Raw genomic sequence first — 22,530 nt, forward strand, 5'->3', positions numbered from 1 at the left:
AAAAACTATCCTACCACCTCTTGCTGATTGGCCATTTTTTATAAGTTTTATAGTGATGGCTTTCCTTAAATTTACAGGAATGCTTACAGCATCCTCGTCAGTTTCTTGGAAACCTGTTATGTTGAAAGCTGGTCCGGCGTTTACGCCTGCAGGCCCAGTCGAGTTGTTATCCTCGCTTTTGGTCATTGTGAAATAAAAATTGCAGAACAAGTTTCAAGGAAACAAAGATAAGGTGCACAATATTGTGGAACACTGTATCCTTCAATGTTGAATAAACCAAAAAGCTAATACAGCGAATTTTTCGTCCTACTCAGATGTGGCGGATATTACCCCATTTCCCACTCCAGACGTCTATTGGAGTATTACAGAGAAAGGGGTCTCTGAGAAAAGCACGACTGAGTTACTTTAGTATCTAGCGTTAAATTAGTGCCTTACCAAACATTGGGGGCCATGTAGTGTAGTTCCGATTTTCCTAATAGGCTCTGCACATTGGAATAGTATATCCTATAGATATGACGTAGGACTTAGGTCAGTAGCTCTCTATCGAATATACTAAACTTAATAGTGAGTGCCAGCTAGCTCAGAGGTCACTAGAAATTTTCTCGAATACACAAGAAGGGATTCGTTTCTGACAACCGAATAAACATGACAACTTTGTTTCCCTAGGACTAGAATAACTATCTTCAGAGTCGTGGAAACAATAGATAAGTATTTCACTCAGTCAATCGTGCATGCTTCATTTCTACAGAGTTACAGAGAAATAGTGAGACAGGAGTTTTCAAAAGAAAGGGTTTATTGAACAGTCTTCTTTCTCATGCATGAGAGGTGAACTGCTACAATTGTTAGGCAGAATGCAAAGTATAATGCGTACAGCGTAAATAGTAATATGAAACAATACTGTATGAGCATTGTATGGTTTCTAAGCCATAGAAAAATACATGCATAAATACCACAGGCAAAAATACTCAACTGGTGCTTCTAAAATACGCCTACCCCAATGTACCTAATCTAAGTCTAGTACGAGGGAAGAAGTAAGTATGGTCTTTAGCATATGTTTAGTTTTGCCAAGAATCTACCAAAGGTTTCTCTGGGTTCTAATCTGCTCCATACCTTAGAATGAAGGAGGTCTGGTATGTCTGTTTCGGGACTCAATTTCCCAACACACCGCAAGGGGAGTCAGAAACACTGGAGCTGGATTTCTCAGCAGAGGAGGACAGCTTCCTGATCAGTGCATCAGCTGGAGAGTCGGCTTCTTTCGGCACTTGCTGTAGCGAGCTGCGTCGGGCAGGTAGGCTGTCGAACTGCTCCGAACCACCGTGCTTTGCCTTAGCAAATAAAGGTATATTTATACCTTAAAGGTGTTTAGGAATGCCATGTTTGAAGTAAAGTTGGGCATATGAATGTCATGAATGAACTCCTAGGGAATAGTTGTTCAATGTAAAGTAACTGAGTTCATGGAGAAATCAATATTCAAGCAAGGGGAAGTCCCTAACGGCTTAAGCTGGTTTTCCAAGAAATCAATGTGACGTTTGGTGAACGGATGGAAGTAGCCATGACTGTATTTGGGTAGCATGGCCTATGCCTAAATAAGGGCTTGATTTCTATGCCTATATAAGGGCAACGTGCGTTGTACCTATATAAAGGGCATGAATCGGGGAAAATACATTTGGAATCTAAAACGCCATAAAACTCTCTACCTATCTCTTATTGACTACTCAATCTTTCTAGATACATCTTTCTCTACCTCAGCTATGTCTCGCTCTAATATCTCCTGTTTCTCTCCCTTCCTTGTTTAACCTTCATTTCCTCGCTCTGTTCTGTCTTCCTCACTTTGTTAACTTATGTTTACCTCTATTCTCTCTTTCTACATCACCTTTCCCTGCTTCATCTATCATATTCTGTGCATTTCTAGCTTGTTGTATCTCATCATCCTTGCAATTCTCTCTACCTCAGTTTGCAATATACCTTCTCTCTGGATACCTCATCTCACTCCACCACCCTTTAAGTGTCTTTCTCTGTTTTACATATCTTTCTGTCTCATGCTTCTATTGTCACTTAACCTTTGCTACCCGCATTACTGATGCTCCTGGGGGCCAAGGTCCCTGGAGGAGACGGGTTCTCACCTGAATTCTATTGGGCGTACACTGCCACTGTGATCCAGGTACTACTACAGGTTTATATTGTGGAATTGTGCCCCCCCACCATGAGACAGGGAGAGATCTGTATGATATTCAAACCACGAGGGGACAGCTTGGATCCTGCTTCCTATCACCCTCTCACTATAATTAACATAGATGCTAAAGTACTATGTAAAGTGTTGGCAGGAATGGGCATTGGAGCGGGGAACATGTCAGGGATGCCAGCTTTCGACCCTGCTCTTTGCCATGTCCATCAAACCTTTGGCGGTGCAGATGTGAGGGGATGGGGCAGTGGGGTATACAGGTAGGAGACACAACCTGTTTGATCTCCCTATACGCGTATGACACTCTCTTTTATATAGCTTCTCTCCGTTTGGCCTGCCTAGGCTCTTGCAACATCTTGAAGAGTTCGAAGAGGTCTCAAGGTTGCGACTTAAGTGATGCAAATCCTTGATCTTTCCACTGGCACGCATGGCCACATTGCCTCCGGAGAGTCTCTCCGGCCTTGGGATAAGATGGGAATGGGCTCATTTTCGGTACCTAGGAATTCAGATAGTTCTTGATAACGCTCTGTGAATACATCTAAATATAGAAGTGTGTATAGATGCTCTGCAACACTCTGTGACCTTTTGAAAGTCACTGCCACTCTCCTTGATAAGCTGGCCAACAGTGTCCAAAATGGTGATGCTGCCACGCTGCCTTTATGTGCTACAAAACTCACTGTGCCCGGTTCCCAACTGGGTTATCAAGCAGCTGAACTCCATACTCGTCTCTTTGCTATGGGCGGGGCGGGGCGGCGCAGCAGAGTGGAACTGAGCACACTGACATGTCAGTATGAGGAGAACGGACTAGAGGCTCTAGGAGTGGACTTATATTATACTTTCGAGGCGCAGCTACAGCATTCATCTCATTGGTTAGAGGACAGAGACAACTGGGAAAAATGCCTCCTACCCGGACATACTCCCGGTTGTACTGATGCAGGGCAGAGGGGTCTCAGACGATCTGCCCTTTATAGTACGTCACACCACAAATGTATCGCAACCATACTTGGAGCAGATACTGAGACATGCCCGTTCCATGTGGAGCCCCCTTAAATGGATACTTGCCCCTCTAAGGGAAATAAGACTATGGCGTGGAAAGAGGAGGAGACGTCCTGGCAGACCTCTACCCAAATAAAACATTCATCTCATATGAGCAGGCGTGCAATCACTTTGCATTGGGACAGGGACATTACCTACACTAAACTGGGCTGATGAAAATTGCTAGGATAACCTGGCCACGTACCCTAACATACCGCAAACAACCCACACATTGGACATACTGCTCACATGTGGCTCTGGGCACAGGCTGATTTCTCTCCTGTGGTCATGAGGATGATCTCGGCTGGCCCTCCTCCTCGGGCACAAGCAGCTTGGAATGTAGACCTAGATGGGCAAATGGATGACAAGACTTGAGCAACCATAAGCACGCTTACACACAGAGAATCCTGTATCGCGCAATTCTTACTGATTCATTATAACTTTTTGCACCGCACCTATCTTACACCTTTGAGGCTATGGGGCAGCTCCCTAACCTGAGCCGATACTTGCCCCAAATGGGATGAGAAGGAGGCAGACTTCTTACATTTAGCTTGGAGATGCCCTGGTCTGCAGCAGTTTTGGTCTCGGGTTGTGGCGAGGGTACGGGAGAGTACAGGTCTTCGTATAGTGGAGGAGCCATTACAATGCCTTCTGGGCCACGTAGTAAAACCCAGGAAGCGAAAAATGGCATTCAAGTTGTTACAACTAATGTTAGTGTTAGCTGAAGGTATGGTGGCCATCAGCTGTATGGGGCAGAGAGACCCAAACATAGCAGCATGGCTTAAGGATGTGCGAGAGTGGACTCTAGCGAAAGAAGCCCATATGAAACTAAACCGTAGTGATGACAAGTTGAAGGCGGATCCGACTCAGTGGCGGGAATTGTATAACTCTGCCCTGAACTCAGACAATGCCGGTGACGATCAGTATGAGTCAGAGATGAATGGGGATACATCTGGCGGGGACAGCAAAGTGAACAGAGAGCAGTAAATAAGTGTATGACAGTTGAAAGATCTACTCCTGATTCCGTGTTACAAGTGTAATGTTGCTCATTCCCTCATTGTTACCCGTATTATGTTTGTGAGAGGTAGATTCCTACAGCGTCCCTGATACTGTGCATCTGATACTTGTACTTCAATGACCACTACTCTGTTTGTTAAAAACTACAACTAAAATTATTTTTAAAAAAAATCTCTGCTACCCACCTTAGCGCTTTACTTTTCTGTAGTTAACTCTACATCTCTATGTATCTATATCCATGTTTCTGTCTCTTCTCTCGCTACCTCACCTCCGTCTAACTGGCCTCTCAAATCTCTATTGCATTGTATGTTTATCTCTACATGTGTACCTCCTCTTGCTATCTCAACTCTTTCTATCTCACAGTCTCTCTACACTTCACTGGTCTGTTTGCATCTCTCACTCTAGTATCACTCTTTCATCTACTTCACCTCAGTTTCATCATCAATTTTGTATATCCCACCTTTCTCTGCTTTTTTCACCAAAGTCTACCTCACCTCTATCTCAAATCCTAATTTCTCCATACCCACCTCCCTCTTAAAACTTAACCTTAATTTCACTTCATCGTTCTTTCGCGGACTTGCTTCTCCCTTGCACACCTCTCTTTCTAACTCTAGTCCCTCTACCTCACACCTTAAACTAACTTTCCTGAATGTCACTACTTCTTTCTTTACCTCTTTTTCTATGCCTCACCTCACCTCCTCTTGTATCTAATCTATGTAACTCCTTAATTTCAAATTTAAATTCTCTACCTCCCCTCCCTCTTAACCCATCTCTTTATAAGCATCTCTCTAGCTCATCTCAATCTCTCTTCCTCAGCAGTCACCTTTCCACCTCATCTGTGCCAGTCTGCTTCACCTCTTTTCACTCAACACATCTTCTCTCCTTCACCACTTTCCAGTCCTTAATTTGTAAAATAAATGAATAAATAAGTGCCAGGGCCCACGTCAGGAGGCCACTGCAGCTTCCACCACCCATGTCCCCTGTCATGTGCTGTCCATCTCTGAACCAACAGAGCTGTGACAATTATTATTATTATTATTATTATTATTGGACATTTATTAAGCGCCTGGTTACGCCACTGGCGTGTCCCCGCGCTATGACAAGTGGAGTGACTGTCCCCCCTCCTCCCAACCAAGCTATCTACAGAAACAGATACGTTTTAAGTTTTTTTCTAAACTGGATTTCGGAAGACTCCAGCCGAAGTTCCAGTGGCAGGTTATTCCAGCATTTGGGGGCAATTCTGACTATTCCATGCCACCACAGCTGTAGGATTGGCATGCCCTGCAGGTATTAGTCATTTTATTGTATATTTAATTAGTAAACAACTAGTGTTGTGTTCATCTCTAATTTAGATGAACAGTGCTGCCATATGGTAGACTGTCATAAGTGCATGTGTTGACAATTAAATGTCAGTGCTGAGCACTGGAAATTACTGGCTCATATTAAGCACTGCCCCTTTCGCTATACTGTTCTCCCTTCCTCATTATTCTCTTTGCCTCACCCCCCCTCTCTAAACCATCACTCTCTCTGCTTTACATCTCTCTAAACTTCTTTCATTACCCCACCTTTCTAACCATCTACACCTGTATTCCTCTTTAACTTACCTTTCTCTTTCTACCTTGCCCCTCAATATAGCCCACTCATCTATTTATGTATAAATTCTTACATATAACACATAACATAAAAGTCAATATTATTTGGCATCATGAGGGCTTGATGTAACTGAAAATGGATAATACATGTAAAGTTTCTGAGCAAAGAGTTCAAAAATGTCTTGCTCAGAGCCCTACAAATCCATAAGATGGCACAACGTTAACAGCTAGTTTTACACCGCCCTAACTTCACAACCTTGTCATTGAATATGCAAAATACATGTGTGGAGTCTCATATGTAAGGGTATGTGATAGATGGAGCTGCTGCGACTAGCAGGGCATTTTGTACTCCAATAGGTTTCCTCCTTAAAGGAAGACCAGGCGGAAGTAATAACACATACTTGTGAAGAGTGGACATCTTGCTACACATAATACATTGTCCCATTTTAGCCAGTATAAGACATAAAAAATAAATCTCTACCAACATATTTCGCTTGCAAGGAAATCTAGATGTATAGATGTACCTCCCAAACGTCTCAATGAGTAGGTACATTTCAGTGTTGTACAGCTCAAGTGCATCCCCCTGTCAGAGTCAAGGTTATATTATTTAGCAGCATTCTTCCTCAAAGTACTGTTCGGATCTGTGAATTGAAATATCTTGATATAGCTTACAATTGTTATATCAGAAGATACCAATGAAATAACTTGTCCAGCATTTTAATCAATCAATAAATCGATATCCCTTTCACTCAGTGCTCACTACTGTGACAAGTCTGCACTAAATGATAGTTCTTCGAATTCCCTTATGCAAATGAGAGTAGAATTAGAATTAGCCTTAAAAGTGACCTGCAGCCCTGCCAGATTACAGGAGCATGGAGTCGCAGCTTGTGTATACACTGCATGTAGGCTTGCGTATACACTGCATTTGTAACATATTGCCCTTTATCTTTTATTCATGAATGGAAAATGTTTCTTCTAAATTGTAGGTCCGTCTGCAAACATCACACCGAACTACACTCATTGATTGAAGAACTTAACCCCCACGCTCTTTTCCTAACGGAAACCTGGCTAGATACAGACAAGGATCCAGCTATTGTCTGGGCGATTCCACAAGGATTTACGTTAAAGAGACTGGATCGCCAGACTGGGAGAGGCGGGGGAGTGGCCGTCGTTTATCGTGACAGCTACAAATGCCGAGTCACCCCCACCACTTCAGCAACCTGCGAAAGTCTACACTTTTCGCTAGAATTCTCCCCCACTACCACCTTCTCTGGCATCCTAGCCTACCGTCCTCCTGGCGCTCTTAATAATTTCATCACGAAAATTACGGATCTTACTGCAAGTATCGTGCTATCCTCACCTAATTTCACCTTGTTGGGGGATCTCAACTTGCATCTAGATGATCCTCACGATACTGCAGCCAACACTCTTTGTACCAACCTTCAAGCGCTGGATTTACATCAAAAGGGGTTCCATGTAACCCACAACAGAGGCCACCTGCTTGACCATATTTACAGCAATATTGATGTTCTCATAGTTGAGCCCCCTATTCCATTACCTTGGACGGATCACTTCTTGATTCCTTTTATCTGGCGTACAAACCCCCCTCCCCTCACCCACGGCCTCGTTACACATCGAGGTAGGAAATGGTCCTCTCTCCCCCTCCCGGATTGGGAAGCTGCCCTAGTTAGAGATAAACCTAGGAAGACACTGAATGCCAACACAGCAGCCAACAACTTTGATGATTGGATCACCTCCACACTCGACAGGGTACTCCCTGTACAGGCTAGTAACCCCAAAAAAGACCTAAAGCGGCCCCATGGTTCACTCCCACTCTCAAGACCATGAAATTAGCCTGTCGTAAATACGAAAGAGCCTGGAGACAGGACTACTCCAAACTTAGGAAGGATGAATATAGAGCGGCCATTAGGCTCTATAAACTGGAGTTAAAGGCGGCACAAGCTTCTTTTTACGGTAGCAAAATTAACACAGCCGCCAATGCCCCAAGGGAAATTTTCAAAATTGTTAAATCAATCATTTCCCCTCCTGGAGAATGCCCCTCTGCGGACGGTGCCCAAAACCGCTGCAATGATTTGGCTGCTTTCTTTTCTGGAAAAATCCAGACGATATACTCCTCTTTTGGGAATGTCAACAACGATCCGGAACCCCTCGTCTCCACAGCCTCTGAGGCCTCTATCCCCTGTAGGCTTGACACAATCCCACTCTTGGATTTTCCGGTCCTAGACAGACTTATTTCCAAAACTACCTCTGGCTCCCCCAATGACCCAGCACCCCGTCAGACCCTCAGCAAGGCTATGGACGTGATCCGCCCGGTCATATTGGACGTGCTCAACACTTCCATCTCCTCTAAAGCCGTACCTCCGTCATGGAAATGTGCGATGGTGAGGGCCTTGTTGAAGAAGCCCTATCTTGACCAGTCCAACTTGGCGAATTACCGTCCTGTCTCCCTGCTCCCCTGGCTAAGCAAACTGCTGGAGAGGCACGTAAATAACATCTTGATGAACTATTTGGAATCAAATAGCCTTCTGCGTGCCTCTCAGACAGGGTTTCGCCCTTTACATGGGACTGAAACCGCCCTCCTAGTGGTAACAGAGGAGGCAAGAGCAGTGTTAGACCGGGGTGGAAAAGTCGCCATCATCTTATTAGACCTCAGCGCCGCGTTCGACACGGTAAACCATGTCACGCTATTACAACGACTGGCGGACATGGGCGTGTCGGGCGCGGCCCTGGAATGGCTGACATCCTTCCTGGCTGACCGCTTCTTCCAGGTCTTTGAGGGTGAGGTGGTGTCACCTAAACATCCACTCAGGTGTGGGGTTCCTCAGGGCTCCTCCCTGAGCCCCACCCTGTTTAACACCTACATGGAACCCCTAGACAGGATAGTCCATCCCTTCGGTGTGCGTATTGTCACCTACGCAGACGATACCCAACTGGTGGTCTCGTTAGACCACTCGGAGGGATCGTCCAACACCTTAGGCCCCTGTCTGGAGGCTGTTGCCAGATGGATGCAATCTTCCTGTTTAAAACTTAACGGGGAGAAGACAGATGTCATTTTATTGGGTAATCCTTCTCCCTCTGTCTTTACATCCATCTGGCCACCATGTCTGGGCCCGCCCCCTGTCCCCAAGCCCCAAATAAAAAGCTTGGGGATCTGGTTTGACACAGCCTTGAACTTTTCGGCCCAAGCCACAAAAACCGCAGCTACCTGTTTTGGACTGATGAGGATGCTGCGGAAGGTGCTCCCTCTGCTTCCATTTCAGGCAAGGAGGATCCTGGTCCAGGCCCTTATACTATCTCGCCTGGACTACGGGAATGCTCTCTATATGGGAGCCCCATCCTTTGTCACTCAGAAGCTCCAAGTCACCCAAAACAGTGCGGCCCGTCTACTCTACAATCTTCCTCGCTGGCAGTCAGCAAGGAATGCCCTAAGGGAGCTTCACTGGCTCACCATAGCGGCTAGAGTTCAATTCAAGGCCATGTGTATTCTACACAAAGCCTTCTATCGCCTGGGCCCTGCAATCTTACAGCCCTTGGTCACTCCCTACGCCCCGTCCCGCGCCCTCCGATCTGGTACCCTCCAACTGGCTACCTCGATCAGAATCAGGAAAGCCCGCTGGGGAGGCCGCTCTTTTTCACACACTGCGGCTAAGCTTTGGAACACCCTTCCTTTACCCCTGCGAGGAACCACTAATCATCTTTCCTTCAGGAAAGCTCTGAAAACCCACTTGTATGCTAAATTCTGCTGATCTGCCCGAGCCCGCGCTAAGTAAGCTTTCAGTCATAAGCGCTACGAGTCCTCCGGGTAGATAGCGCTATACAAGTGCAATTTTCATTTCATTCAATAATATTATGAAACTGCACAAAGTGTGTTCTACTTTAAAATATAATGTTTATTTGTTTAACGCTGTGCAATTCTTTCAGATTTATGGTATACATTACTACATTGTCATCTAAACTGCTTAATGTATTTCCATATTTGTTATACTTTCATGCATACCTCATTTGATGCCTTCTTCCTCCACCTTCCAAAACCTGCAGGTCTCAATAGGATTTCAGTGCAATAATTTGCTTTCAGCCCTACCCAGCTCCTTCCTTGACCCGCTGCTCTGTGTGTCACTCATGGAAGATGGTGAGATACGCCTCTTTGTCTTGGAAATCCTCATCAGCCTTATGGATCGCCATGGAAACAGGCACAAATTCTCAACCATCAGGTATTGCTTCATTAGATTTGAGTTGTTGACATTGTTCTACTTCTTTGTCTACATTGAGATCCATAAACACTGGACGTTGGGAAATAATATTACTTCAGTGCAAGAAGTTTTCTGCTTGTCAATGAGTCAAATTAATTGAATGGTGATGTGTGATGAACATTGTTGCTCCATGGGCTGATGTGGCTCAAAGATCTAGTAAGGCAATACATGTGAATAAAGCAGGTTGATAAGTGCTGTATGCTATACGGCTCAGACTGAGAGAATCCTATACATGATACAGTACTAGGTGGTATATCATTAAGTGTTACCCACCTATTATCTACTGTTAAAATGGTGTAAGTATAATAATGCCATAATTAATTTCCATTATCCAGCCGTTCAATGGTCCAGCACATCCTTTCTGAATATACAGAGAAATTGGAAAATAAACATCTTGCTCTTAATGTGCTGGTACGTAGACATTTAGTGGTTGGGGTAAGACATATCATCAACTTCCCCATTCAGACTTTTTAGGTCCAACTATCTTCAGTGCAGAAAGGTTCCCTCTATCAAAAGCACATGAGCTCTCTGCTGTAGAGGCTTTTGATGAAGGTGGTTTCGGGTAACATCAAGACAATATCAATATGTGTGAAGTGTCTGTCCAGGGACGCTCTGGACTTTCTTGAGATTTGCTTGATTGTGCAGAAAATGTGTTAATGCAGGTTGTGCGTTAAAGACAATGTCATACATCAGAAAGAATGAGTCAACATGTTTAAACCACCCCCTCTCTTTTTTTGTGTTTAGTACAATTAGCGACATATCAGTTCTGAAGCTGAAGGTCGACAAGTGTTCCCGCCAAGATACTCTCTTTATGAAAAAGGTATGACGTGCTAGGTTGCTGATCAAGTTCTATCTGTCCTTGCGACTAAAACATTCTTTTACTTTACCTCTCAAATGGATGGATGTAATTGTTATGATTTCCACTTTCCTGCCACCAAGTTTGAAGGAAGGTTAAGGAAAAATGGCTTCTGCTAATAGGTTGTTTTCCTGAAGACACCAAGAAACACAAGACCTTCTCTGGTGCATCCACTGACTGGCATTCCTGCATAATACAGCCTTTGATGAGAATTCAGTGTATGGAAATTGCACTATGCCACACAACAGTTACTGGAACATGCATTTCATGTTAATCTTAATAACGAACATTACCTATTGCATTAACTTCCTTATAGCTACAATTATTGTCATAGATGAAGCGTATAGCGAGGACCGCCTGCTCAGGAAAGGGATTGATTCTGAGCTTATATACATATACAACTCATTTATCATCCAGCTAAAGTTTGATCCTCATTCAGAATTATAGTCCTCTTCTTTCTTCTGAATGTTTTCTGGGTCATTGAGCCAGGCTAGATTGTAAGCAGATGTCCTCTCTGCCCTTGTTAGACCTTTTGAACTCCTCCTCTGAGAAGAGAGAAATAAGTAGTCATTCCCTCTATTCCAGCTTCAGCTCACAATCTTTTCCTCAATTTACATGGGTCAAAGCTGGTGGTGCTGATAGTAATTTGCAGCCATCCCTCTGCCTATAGGTTGGTCCTCATAGGAAGCGGTCTTTGGGATTCTCCCATTTTCCTATAGGTTGAGTACCCTTTTCCCCTTTCTCTCAATCACCCCCCCTTATCAGCAAACTGCCCCCTCCCTCTAGTCTCTTGGCATAATGGCATCTTGTTTGACTGGAGACTCTGGGTCACCAGGTAAGTGTTGTTTCCCCTTACCATGGTCACTGGTAGGGATTCTTCTCTTCCTTCCCCATTTCGACTTTCTTCAGTGCCATATGAGGTCACCACACCTCTTGCATGAGTCCGTTGCAACTACTACCTCTCTGCCTGCCTGTTTTACTCCTTCAACAGTGCCCTGATTCTGACGCCTTCAATTAAGAGCATCTGTTTGGAGTATCCTCCTTGCCTGCCCGCTATATAAGCATTCCTTTTTTCCTGTTTCGAGAATCCACTGCTATTCTGGTACAGAATGTGCCTAATAAGATCGCGAGTCCCAGAGTCAAAACATCCACTTCCATTCTCTTTTGCACTGTTAGTAATTTGGAGACTTCTTGGAACCTTAAAGTAGGTATTTCGATATTGAACAAATTAAGTAATATAAGGCTCCATTGGCTTTTTGGACTTGTTGCCTGCATAAGGGTTCTAGACAGCTCTACCAATCATAGTTTATTTTCCTTCAGTTGGAAGTTATATTCTACCCCTGCTATGTGCTTGCGTAGAAATAATATAGTGGGAGAAAACATACCTTGAAACTTTAAAGTAAAAAAAATATATATACGTTTTGAGTAACCGACAAATGTGTTGCTTGTTTTCCTGTGTCAAGGCTCTTTAGTCGATAGTCTTTGAGATTTTTCCTCTGGCGTCTCACTCTGGATATAGAGTGCAAATATAGCGATAAAGGAGGTCTGACCAGGCCAAGATGGGCCTGTACCTAAGTCTTCACTGAAAGTTGCATATCAACTTTTCTTTCTAAAATAAACACTCTTATATCCCTCTACTCTAGCAGGTACTCATTCCCTTGTGGGTTGACTTGCATGTTTTAGCCCACAGGCCCATAGGTGCCTGAGCACTTGAACCAGATGGGGGATCTTTTAAGGTCACACTAGCAAAATCATAGTCATTGTTGACTTCCACGGAATGGTTTAACGCTTGAGTCCATGCTGATTCCCTAAATACATTTCACCAACATTCTATTTCATTGAAAGTTTTTCATTGAAAAGCCTCAAAATGATTTCTGAATTTCCTTTTGTTTCCTTCCCTTGAAAAGGTAAATATTGAAAACCTATTTGGTTGAAGTGATTGCACTTGAAAAGAGAAGTAGATTGTAATAGTTGCCCTCCGTCTTTTGCAGTTACCTGCTGCTTTTTTCGACACATTGGACTCCATTCCCTTAGGACAATGGAAAAGGTTCCATCAGCATACTAAAATGGTTCCAATCTTTTATTCCTGATCACTCTGCAGGGTATAGGACTCTAGACTCTTTCCTTCCCAAGGCACGGCATTTATATAGGACTTGCATATGAATGTTAGATCTAGGTTCTTCCTAAGCATCCGACTGGGCTCTACTGCTTATGTTGTCCATTCTTCTCATACAGAACATGATTTTTAAACTTTCTTTCTAAAAAAATGTTCTCAAGCATATTTTGAAACCTAACTCTTCTTCCATCCTGGTCCTTTCACTAATCTTTAACCCAGCCCATATCCTCTCCATAACCATAATCTAACCCCAGAGTTATTCCTGACTCTTTCCATGACTAGACGTTGTGCTAGGGAGTCTCTACCTGAGTTCTCCTCAGGTTTAATTGTTTTAAGCTAATTTCTTCACAAATTTGGATTACTTTTATCAAAGTCTGACTATGGCTGACCCTCAGAAGAGGGGTCTCTTCAGAGCTTGTGTTTCTTGTAATAAGAAAAGATTACATATTGAGGATCAGCACAAGACATGTCTATACTGTCTGTATCCGGACCATTCGCCAAAGGAATGCAAAATCTGTAGAACATTCTCTACAAAAACGCTTAAGGACAGAGAAGGACGGCTTTTACTCTGGCTGAACAAACTTAAGACCAGAGACAACTTGGAGTCTTCAGAGGACGGTGAGATTGCTTCTGTCTCCTCTAAATTATCCTTGAAGAGGTCAAGGGTTGCTTCCCCTAGCTCTACAGACGCTCCTCCTAAGAAGGCTGCTAAAAAGTCTTCAGAGGCTAGTTCTCTTCCAGGGGATCCTCATCAATAGTCATAAGCATTAGAATATTCCCGCCCATGCGCGGGACCCCAGAAACAATATATTATATGTGCCCCACATATACATATACATATACATATATATATAAATATATATATATATAAAAATAAGCAATTGCAGCCAAATAAAACAGTAGAGCTGGAATATGCTGTGAAGAATTTCCACCATACAGTGTATTTTGCATTAGAAACATGAGAAACAACACCAATGCTTGTTTAGAAACTGTTTTAATGCTTAAAAAGCAGTAGAAATTCTTATAACACACTGTAAGCATATACAGCTCCCAGGCTGCATTGCAAATACCCAGTCTAAAAAGACTGAAAAGCTAACCTGTAGCTGCATGTACTAGAACTGACGCTGTGCCTTTAAGGCACCTCTGCCCCTAGCTTCCCATCATGCCTCAGGGGTTACAGTTAGGTCAGTTGTTCTTTCCGGCTCCTTCAGGAAGGACCCTGGATACACAGCTCCACATTTTTTCTGCCTTTTTCAGTCAGAAAATCTTCAAAAGAACAATTTTTTGATTTACTTTGACTTTTAACATCAGGGTCAAGTAAATAGCTGCTTAGGAGTCGATTTTTTGTGAGGTTTTCCTGTCAGGATGCCCTCATTATTTGATGATTGCCCTTCTTGTGGCCACAAGAAGGCAAAAACGGACTCTCATAAGGTCTGTATTTTATGCTTGCCAGAGGATCATGATCCTAAAGACTGTTCACATTGTCAAAATCTGTCTGACAGGACTCTAAAAGACAGAGAGAGGAACAGGCTCTATGGTCTGGCCCAGAGATCCATGAGGGGAAGATCTACAGAGAGGAAGAGTTCAAAGAGACCCAGAACTCCCTCCAAAGGCAAGTCAGAGCGTCCATCAACCTCAGCACCGGGCTCGGCGCTGAAAAAACGGCATCTGATGGACAGTTCGAAAGAAAAAGCTCCGTCGACGTCGGGACCGGCGTCGATGAGGAAATCGTCGTCGAAAAGAAGTTCACCGACGTCGAAGAAAGCTCCGCCGTCGTCAACTAGGCGACGATCGGCGCCGAGAGAAGCCACGAAATCTCCGTCGACGAGAAGATCGGCGTCAAGAGGAAAGTCAACTCCGCCGCCGTCAACCAGGCGACGGTCGGCGTCGAGAGACAGAACACACTCGCCGTCGTCTCAACGTCGACAGGCTTCGAAGAGTGTGACACCTCCGCCGACGTCTCCACGGAGGCGCTCGGCGTCGAGGAGCAAGAGCCCCCTCGGACGATCGTCGTCGAGGAAGGGATCATCGTCGAAGGCGTGTCGGCGCTCGACGTCGAGGATGTCCGATCCTCCGCCGTCACCACATGCCAGGTCGACATCAAGGGCATCGTCGACGACAGGACAACGTCGGTCGACGTCGAGACCTCCGTCGACGGCAGGGCAACACCGTTCGACGTCGAGACCTCCGTCGACGGCAGGGCAACACCGTTCGACGTCGAGACCTCCGTCGAAGGCAGGGCGACGCCGTTCGACGTCGAGGAAGAAGACTCCGTCATCGGCTCGACATCGCAGGTCAACGTCTAGAGAACACGGGTCGTTGTCGAGGCGTCGACGTCGAAGGTTATCACTCCGTTGACGCCGCAGAGGCGTTCAACGTCAAGGGAAAGACTTTTAAGACGTCTTCCAACACCGGTGAGACGAAAATCCCCTTCAGTGCCTTCAACTATTTTGGTGACCCAATCGGCTTCTCACCATTCCTCCTCAAGTACCTCTAGCTCATCGAGGTCCTCTTCCAGGAGTAGAAGTCCGTTGCCCCAGCGAAAGACAACACTCTCGCCAAGATGGAATGCTCCGTTGAGCAAGTGGAAGGACTCTAGAGCGACGGAGAGGCTGTAAAGATATGTAAGCCCACTCCACAGGTCACCTCTTCAGAGACTGATAGAAGAGGCAGACAGACAGAGTCCTATCAGGCACCGATCACGCTCTCGGGAGAGGAGAGCGGAAAGGTCGCATACCCCCAGGGTCTCCCGATCACCACGGAGGGAGCATCCCAGGTCTCGAACACCGAGAAGGGAGGTACGAACTGAGAGGTCGAGATCTCCACGAAGGGAGCATCAGCGAGAATCACGTTCTCCTCGAAGGGAAGATCGACCGAGAAGATCGCCAGTGAGGAAGGAAAAATCTCACCACAGGAGAAGGAGGACACCATCATCCTCCTCCTCATCTTCTTCGAGATCTTCTAAAGGGGATTACTCCCCAACGCTGGCAGACATTCCTCGCTCCAGAGCTTCCCCGCTTGACGACGTCAACACATACCTGGACGTTTTACAAAGGGGCGCTCACAAACTTCAAATAGAAATGGCTGTTCCAGAAGTTTCCACTACTGTGATTTTTGAGACCCATCGTCACAAATCATATTCACAGCCTTTGCTCCCATTGGTTCCAGGGATAATGGACCCAATCAAAGAGGTTTTCCTCACGCCAGCAGCGATCAGGGCGGTACCGGCACGTATCCAGAAAAAGTATAGGCCGGCCGACTCAGATCTAATCTTTGTTAAAGGAGAGCCTGCGGCGGACTCAGTTATCGTAGCCTCAGCTAAGAAGAATCACACAGTCGCTCCTTCTTCTTCAGTTCCTCCTGACAAGGACAGCAAGACCCAAGATTCTTGGGGACGCAGAGTGTGCAGCACAGCAGCTTCATCCCTGAAAGTCTCTAGTGCATCAGCACTTCTCGGCAGGTACGATAGAGCTCTATGGGACTCCATGGAACGATTCAAAGAGAAATTGCCCAAGGAGGACCAGAAGGACTTTGAGGAAACAGTGACGGAGGGCTGTTTGGTGGCGAACCAAATGATTAGCTCATCTGCAGATAACGCCCTTCTAGCAGGACATGCCTACTCACATGGGGTATGTGCGAGGAGATCTTCTTGGTTGCGTTTAACTGGTCTCAAACCAGATGCCCAGCAACGCATCCTCAATCTGCCCTTCTCAGGATCTTCACTCTTTGGGGAACATGCCGATCAGGAAATGACCCGCATGAAAACCGAATTGGACACAGTGAAGGCGGTTGGTCTGGAGAAGAAGAAAGAGCCGTTCAAGCGACGCTTCAAGACCAACAAGAACCGGGGAGGCCAACAGAGGGTTCAAACCCCTCAATGGTCTCAGAACAAGCCACAAGGGAAGACACAATACAGAGGAGGAAAATCGGGCAGAGGCGGACATCATCAGTCCTCTACCACGCCTAGAGGAGGCAAAGCCTGAGCAGTGGCTTCCTCTGGCGCCGTTACCCACTCCAGTGGGAGGAAGTGCTTCGCAACACCTGGCAGAGTGGGTCAGCATCACAAAAGATCAGTGGGTGCTGAATATACTGCGCAATGGATATGCGCTACGTTTCCGGAAGAGACCACAACCGATTCCTCCAAAAAAGACTCGCTCGTACCATCTAAACCTCCTCAAAAGGGAGGTGAGCGTCCTCTTAAAGAAAAACGCAATCGAAGAGGTACCCCCACCCCAAAGGGGGAGAGGAGTTTACTCTAGGTATTTTCTAGTCCCCAAAAGAGACCAAGAGGACAAGTTCAGACCGATTTTGGATCTTCGAACCCTCAACAAGGTGGTGGTCAAAGAGAAGTTTCGCATGCTGGCACTTCATCAGATATGTCCTCATCTACAAATTGGAGATTGGATGTGTTCGGTGGATTTACAGGACGCGTACTTCCACATTCCTATAACACCAGGTCATCGGAAGTACTTGAGGTTTCTGGTAGGGAACAAGCATTACCAGTACAAAGTACTTCCGTTCGGACTAAAATCCGCACCAAGGGTGTTCACCAAGTGCATGGCAGTGGTAGCGGCATGTCTACTCAAAAAAGGTCTCTTTGTGTACCCATATCTAGACGACTGGCTCCTGAAGAGTCCGTCCCCTCGTCAAGCCACCAAAGACTGTCATCTGTGTCTTCAACAACTACACAGGCTTGGGCTCCACATGAACACAGAGAAGTCAGTCCTGCATCCCACGCAAACTATCCACTATCTGGGAGCAGTTCTAGACACAAATTTAGGAAGAGCGTTTCCTTCGCAGGAGAGACTATCTTCCATGGGGCAGAAATGCAGAAAGTTACTTTAGTTTCCTCGTCCAAAGGTGCGAGAAGTAGCGTCTCTACTGGGCTCCATGGCGTCCTGCATCTTCCTAATTCCAAACGCCAGGTTGAGGATGCGACCTCTACAAGAGTCTGTGGAAGATCAGTGGGACCAAGCGACTGGAGATTGGGAGGATCGAATCATCCTATCTCAAGCAGCACTGACCTCAATACAGTGGTGGACTCGCCCTCGGAATGTCTTGCAGGGAGTCCCTTTTCAGCAACCTCTTCCTTCGCTGTCTGTGGTAACGGACGCATCTCTGGAAGGTTGGGGTGCTCACATGGGTCATCTTCAGATTCAGGGTCGCTGGTCGACCAACCTTCAGACATACCACATCAACATTATGGAACTTCGAGCAGTTCATCTGGCGCTCAAAGCGTTCCTTCCAGCAATCACAACGGACAAAATCCTGGTTCAGACGGACAACACTACAACTATGTTCTATCTGAACAAGCAGGGAGGAACTCGATCTCGCCCTCTGTCTCAGGAGGCCCAGACAATCTGGCACTGGCTTCTGGCTCGGGGACTGTCGGTGGTGGCAGTACACCTTCCAGGCGAGCTAAACACAAAAGCGGACGCACTCAGCAGGCACTTCGAAGATCAGCCAGACTGGGTGCTAAACGACGAAGTAGTCTAAGAACTCTTCCGTTGCTGGGGTCGTCCAGACATAGATTTATTCGCGGACGACGAAAACGCCAAATGCCACGCCTTCGCGTCCAGGTTCCACCGGCCAGGGACACAAGGGAACGCTCTCCTGCTGGAGTGGACAGGAATGTTCGCCTATGCGTTTCCTCCTCTGGCACTGATTCCGAAGGTGGTGGCCAAGCTCATCAGATCGAGCATGGACATGATCCTAGTTGCTCCGGATTGGCCGCGACAATGGTGGTATCCAGACCTATTACATCTGTCGCTGTGTCCACACAGACGTCTGCCGTGCAGGCCAGACCTGTTGAGCAAAATGAACGGGAAGATCCTGCATCCCAACCTCCCGTCGCTGAACCTGACTGCATGGCTCCTGAGGTCTTGCAATACGGACACTTAAATCTGCCTCCAGAATGTATGAATATTTTAAGAGAGGCAAAGAGACCTTCCACAAGGGCGTCTTATGCGTTCAAGTGGAAAAGATTTTTCATTTGGTGTAAGGACCATGGCTTTGATCCCACCAAAGGACAAGAAGAGGTAGTCCTCCCATACCTTCTTTACTTAGCGACATCAGGGTTGAAATACGCTTCTATTAGGGTTCACCTATCTGCCATAGTAGCGTACAGAAAATCACCTACACAAACATCGTTTTTTCAGGTCCCAGTGGTTAAGGATTTCCTTCAGGGATTGAAGAAGGTCTATCCCCCTGTGAGAAATCCTTCTCCTCCCTGGGAGTTGAACCTGGTTCTCTCCAGGCTGATGTCTACACCGTTTGAGCCTATACACAAGGCCTCCTTGCAGCATCTCACTTGGAAGGCGGCCTTCTTGGTGGCAATAACCTCTGCGCGCAGGGTTAGCGAGATTCAAGCACTCTGCACCAAGGAACCTTACACTGTGTTTCACCACAACAGAGTGGTAATGAGGGCTCACCCATCTTTCCTTCCAAAAGTGGTATCGGATTTTCATATAAACCAAACGATTACCCTTCCTTCGTTCTTTCCTAACCCATCGACCCCAGCTGAGAGGTCGTTGCACTCGTTGGATCTTAAACGGGTGCTAAAGATTTACCTAGAAAGAACGAAGGGCACCAGAAAGACAGACCAACTCTTTGTCAATTATGGTTCAATGAGGACCGGGTTTGCAGCAGCCAAAAGGTCCATCTCCAGATGGATTGTCTCATGTATCAAACTAGCATACCAGCTGGCTGGCAAACCTTTGTTACAATCACCCAAAGCTCATTCCACTAGAGGGAAGGCAGCCACAATAGCATTTTTACATGACATTCCTATGTCAGAAATATGCAAGGCTGCGACATGGAAATCAGCCCATACCTTTACAAGGCATTATTGCCTAGAGTCTGATTCCAGAGCGGATTCTCAAGTAGGGCAAGCCTCCTTGAGAAACCTATTTGGGTAGAATATGGCCTGCTTTTGGGCCTATGACTATGAATGTTATCTGTTGATTCCTTTGCCCGCAGCGATGAGGTGAGGCTCGCTACTCTATTCTAATTCTTATGACTATTGATGAGGATCCCCTGGAAGAGAAGGATTAGTTACTTACCTGTAATCCTAGTTCTCTTCCAGGGGTATCCTCATCAAAGTCATAAGCAACCCTCCCGCCTCCCCGGGCAAAGAACTTTGTTTATTAAATAGGAGATGTTTTAACCTGTTATTACCATGGTTTGGTTTTCAGTCTCCGAAAAGAACAACTGACCTAACTGTAACCCCTGAGGCATGATGGGAAGCTAGGGGAAGAGGTGCCTTAAAGGCACAGCGTCAGTTCTAGTACATGCAGCTACAGGTTAGCTTTTCAGTCTTTTTAGACTGGGTATTTGCAATGCAGCCTGGGAGCTGTATATGCTTACAGTGTGTTGTAAGAATTTCTACTGCTTTTTAAGCATTAAAACAGTTTCTAAACAAGCATTGGTGTTGTTTCTCATGTTTCTAATGCAAAATACACTGTATGGTGGAAATTCTTCACAGCATATTCCAGCTCTACTGTTTTATTTGGCTGCAATTGCTTATTTTTATATATATATATTTATATATATATGTATATGTATTTCTCTTCCAGGGGATACTCATTAATAGTCATAAGCACTGAATTATCTCCGCCCATGAGCGGGGACCCGGAACACAAAACAATATACATATATATGTGTAAATATAACCAAAAGTACAAAGTACTAAGTAATTATACACATATACATGTATAATAACATAATATGCAGCCTAACCTTAACACATAGGCTAATCAAACCAAAACCTTACACGTTCTGAAGCATGAAAATATGCTGTATATAAATGCAATAAACAGGCATGAGCCTAAAATGCATTTCATAGCCATGAAAAACCTTTTATTTTCATCAAAGAACCTGTAGTAAACAGTTATTAGCCTAAAAGGGCTGCATATGAAAAAATGTCTGTGTACAGAAAATCAGACTGGCACCCTGCCTTTAAGGCCCCAGAGAATCTGCACACTTTGCCTTTAAGGCCTCCAGGAGAACTCTGTTCCCATCATGCCCCACAGGTGACAGTTAGGTCAGTTCTTTTTTCCGGCTTGTTCTGTGAGGAACCTGGAACTTGAGCTCTGCTCTTTTGAAGTATTTTCTGTCAGAAATTGGTTTTTCTTGCCTTTTCTTGACAAAATATATCTTTGGTGGTGGGTTGTTACCCTTTCCTGACTAAGCTGTTGGTGTTTTTTAGTCAGAATGCCACCTTTATTTTACAAATGTCCTTCCTGTGGGAAGAAGATGTCGAAAACTGACCCACACTCTGTTTGTGTGGTGTGTCTTCCAGCTTCTCATAAGGTGGAAGAATGTTATCACTGCCTCAATCTTTCAAATAGAACTTTAAAAGAAAGAGAGAAAATGAGGTTGCTGGGCCTTCTGGAGAGAGAAAACCGTGGTGAGAAGAGTTCTAAAGGCCTATTATCATCTGCCAGGCCTTCTTCTCAGCCCAAACGTCGAAGATCAGCGTCTCCTGAAGGTAGAACTAAGAAGCATCGACTCCAGGGAGCGTCACCGTCAAAAAAGGTGTGCTCGACGTCGAGAAGATCGCCGTCGACGTCGAAGAGAGCTCCATCGACGTCGAGGACATCGCCGGTGAGGCAGTCGCCGTCGAAATCCTTGTCGACGTCGAGGCATTTGGTGTCGATTGCAGTAAGGACGACGTCGGGAGTGCAACGCTCGACGTCGAAGGATCGTATGAGGTCGACGTCGAGGGATAAGAGATGTCCGACGTCGAAGGATCGTGTGTCGACGTCGAAGGAAAAAGGTTCGCCGTCGAAGGATAAAGGGTCGACGTTGAAGGATAAAGGGTCGACGTCGAGGAAGAGTCATCGGTCGACGTCGAGAGGGAGACATACGTCGTCGAGGAAAAGATCGACGTCGAGAGAGATGACGTCGAGGGATTCGACGTCGAGACCTAAAAAGAGAAGGTCAAGGTCTCCATCGCGACGTAAGTCGACGTCGAAGCATGCTTCGGGCTCGAAGCATGGAGTGTCTAGGTCTCCCCCACCTGTGCATAGGTCGGAGTCGAGACTATCAAGACCAGCCTCTCGGACCTCAATTAGGTCTTTGTCGAGGTCAGAAATAAGTCCCGAACCTGGAGTGGAAGGTTCCCCGCATGATCAGCAAGACAACAGATCTGCAGTGGGGCAAGGGATAGTGCACCAGGACTCTTCTGTGGTGGCTCATTCGGGCTCGTCCTCAGGGCAGGTGCCAGATGACAGACAGTTGGTGCCCAGACAGCGGACCCCATCTGGTTCATTGGTCTCTGAACACAGTGCAGCGTCGAGAGCTTCGAAGTCTTCCGCAGAGCTGAATATTGTGCAGGTGTCACCTGAGGCTTCACCTGAGCATACAGAGCGGCCTATTAACTTGTCACCGAGGTGGTTGGAAAGTTTAAGGCACTGGAAGATGCGTCCGATAATGGGGGAGAGAACTCCGGTCCCTCGGAA

At 45.8% G+C, this 22,530-nt stretch overlaps 1 protein-coding gene across 3 annotated transcripts in view; it reads left to right on the plus strand.

The window, feature by feature from the left end:
* The window catches only part of EFR3B (EFR3 homolog B), a 1,036,998-nt gene that overhangs the window by 863,784 nt on the left and 150,684 nt on the right, over positions 1-22,530 (plus strand). For all 3 annotated transcript variants that reach the window (XM_086928032.1, XM_086928030.1, XM_086928031.1), the window contains exons 13-14: positions 9,886-10,058; positions 10,842-10,917. In XM_086928032.1, the coding sequence (XP_086784158.1) occupies positions 9,886-10,058; positions 10,842-10,917 (249 nt within the window). The remainder of the gene's footprint in view (positions 1-9,885; positions 10,059-10,841; positions 10,918-22,530) is intronic.

This window comes from Lissotriton vulgaris, chromosome 6, assembly GCF_964263255.1.
Source record: "Lissotriton vulgaris chromosome 6, aLisVul1.2, whole genome shotgun sequence".
Lineage (NCBI taxonomy): Eukaryota > Metazoa > Chordata > Amphibia > Caudata > Salamandridae > Lissotriton > Lissotriton vulgaris.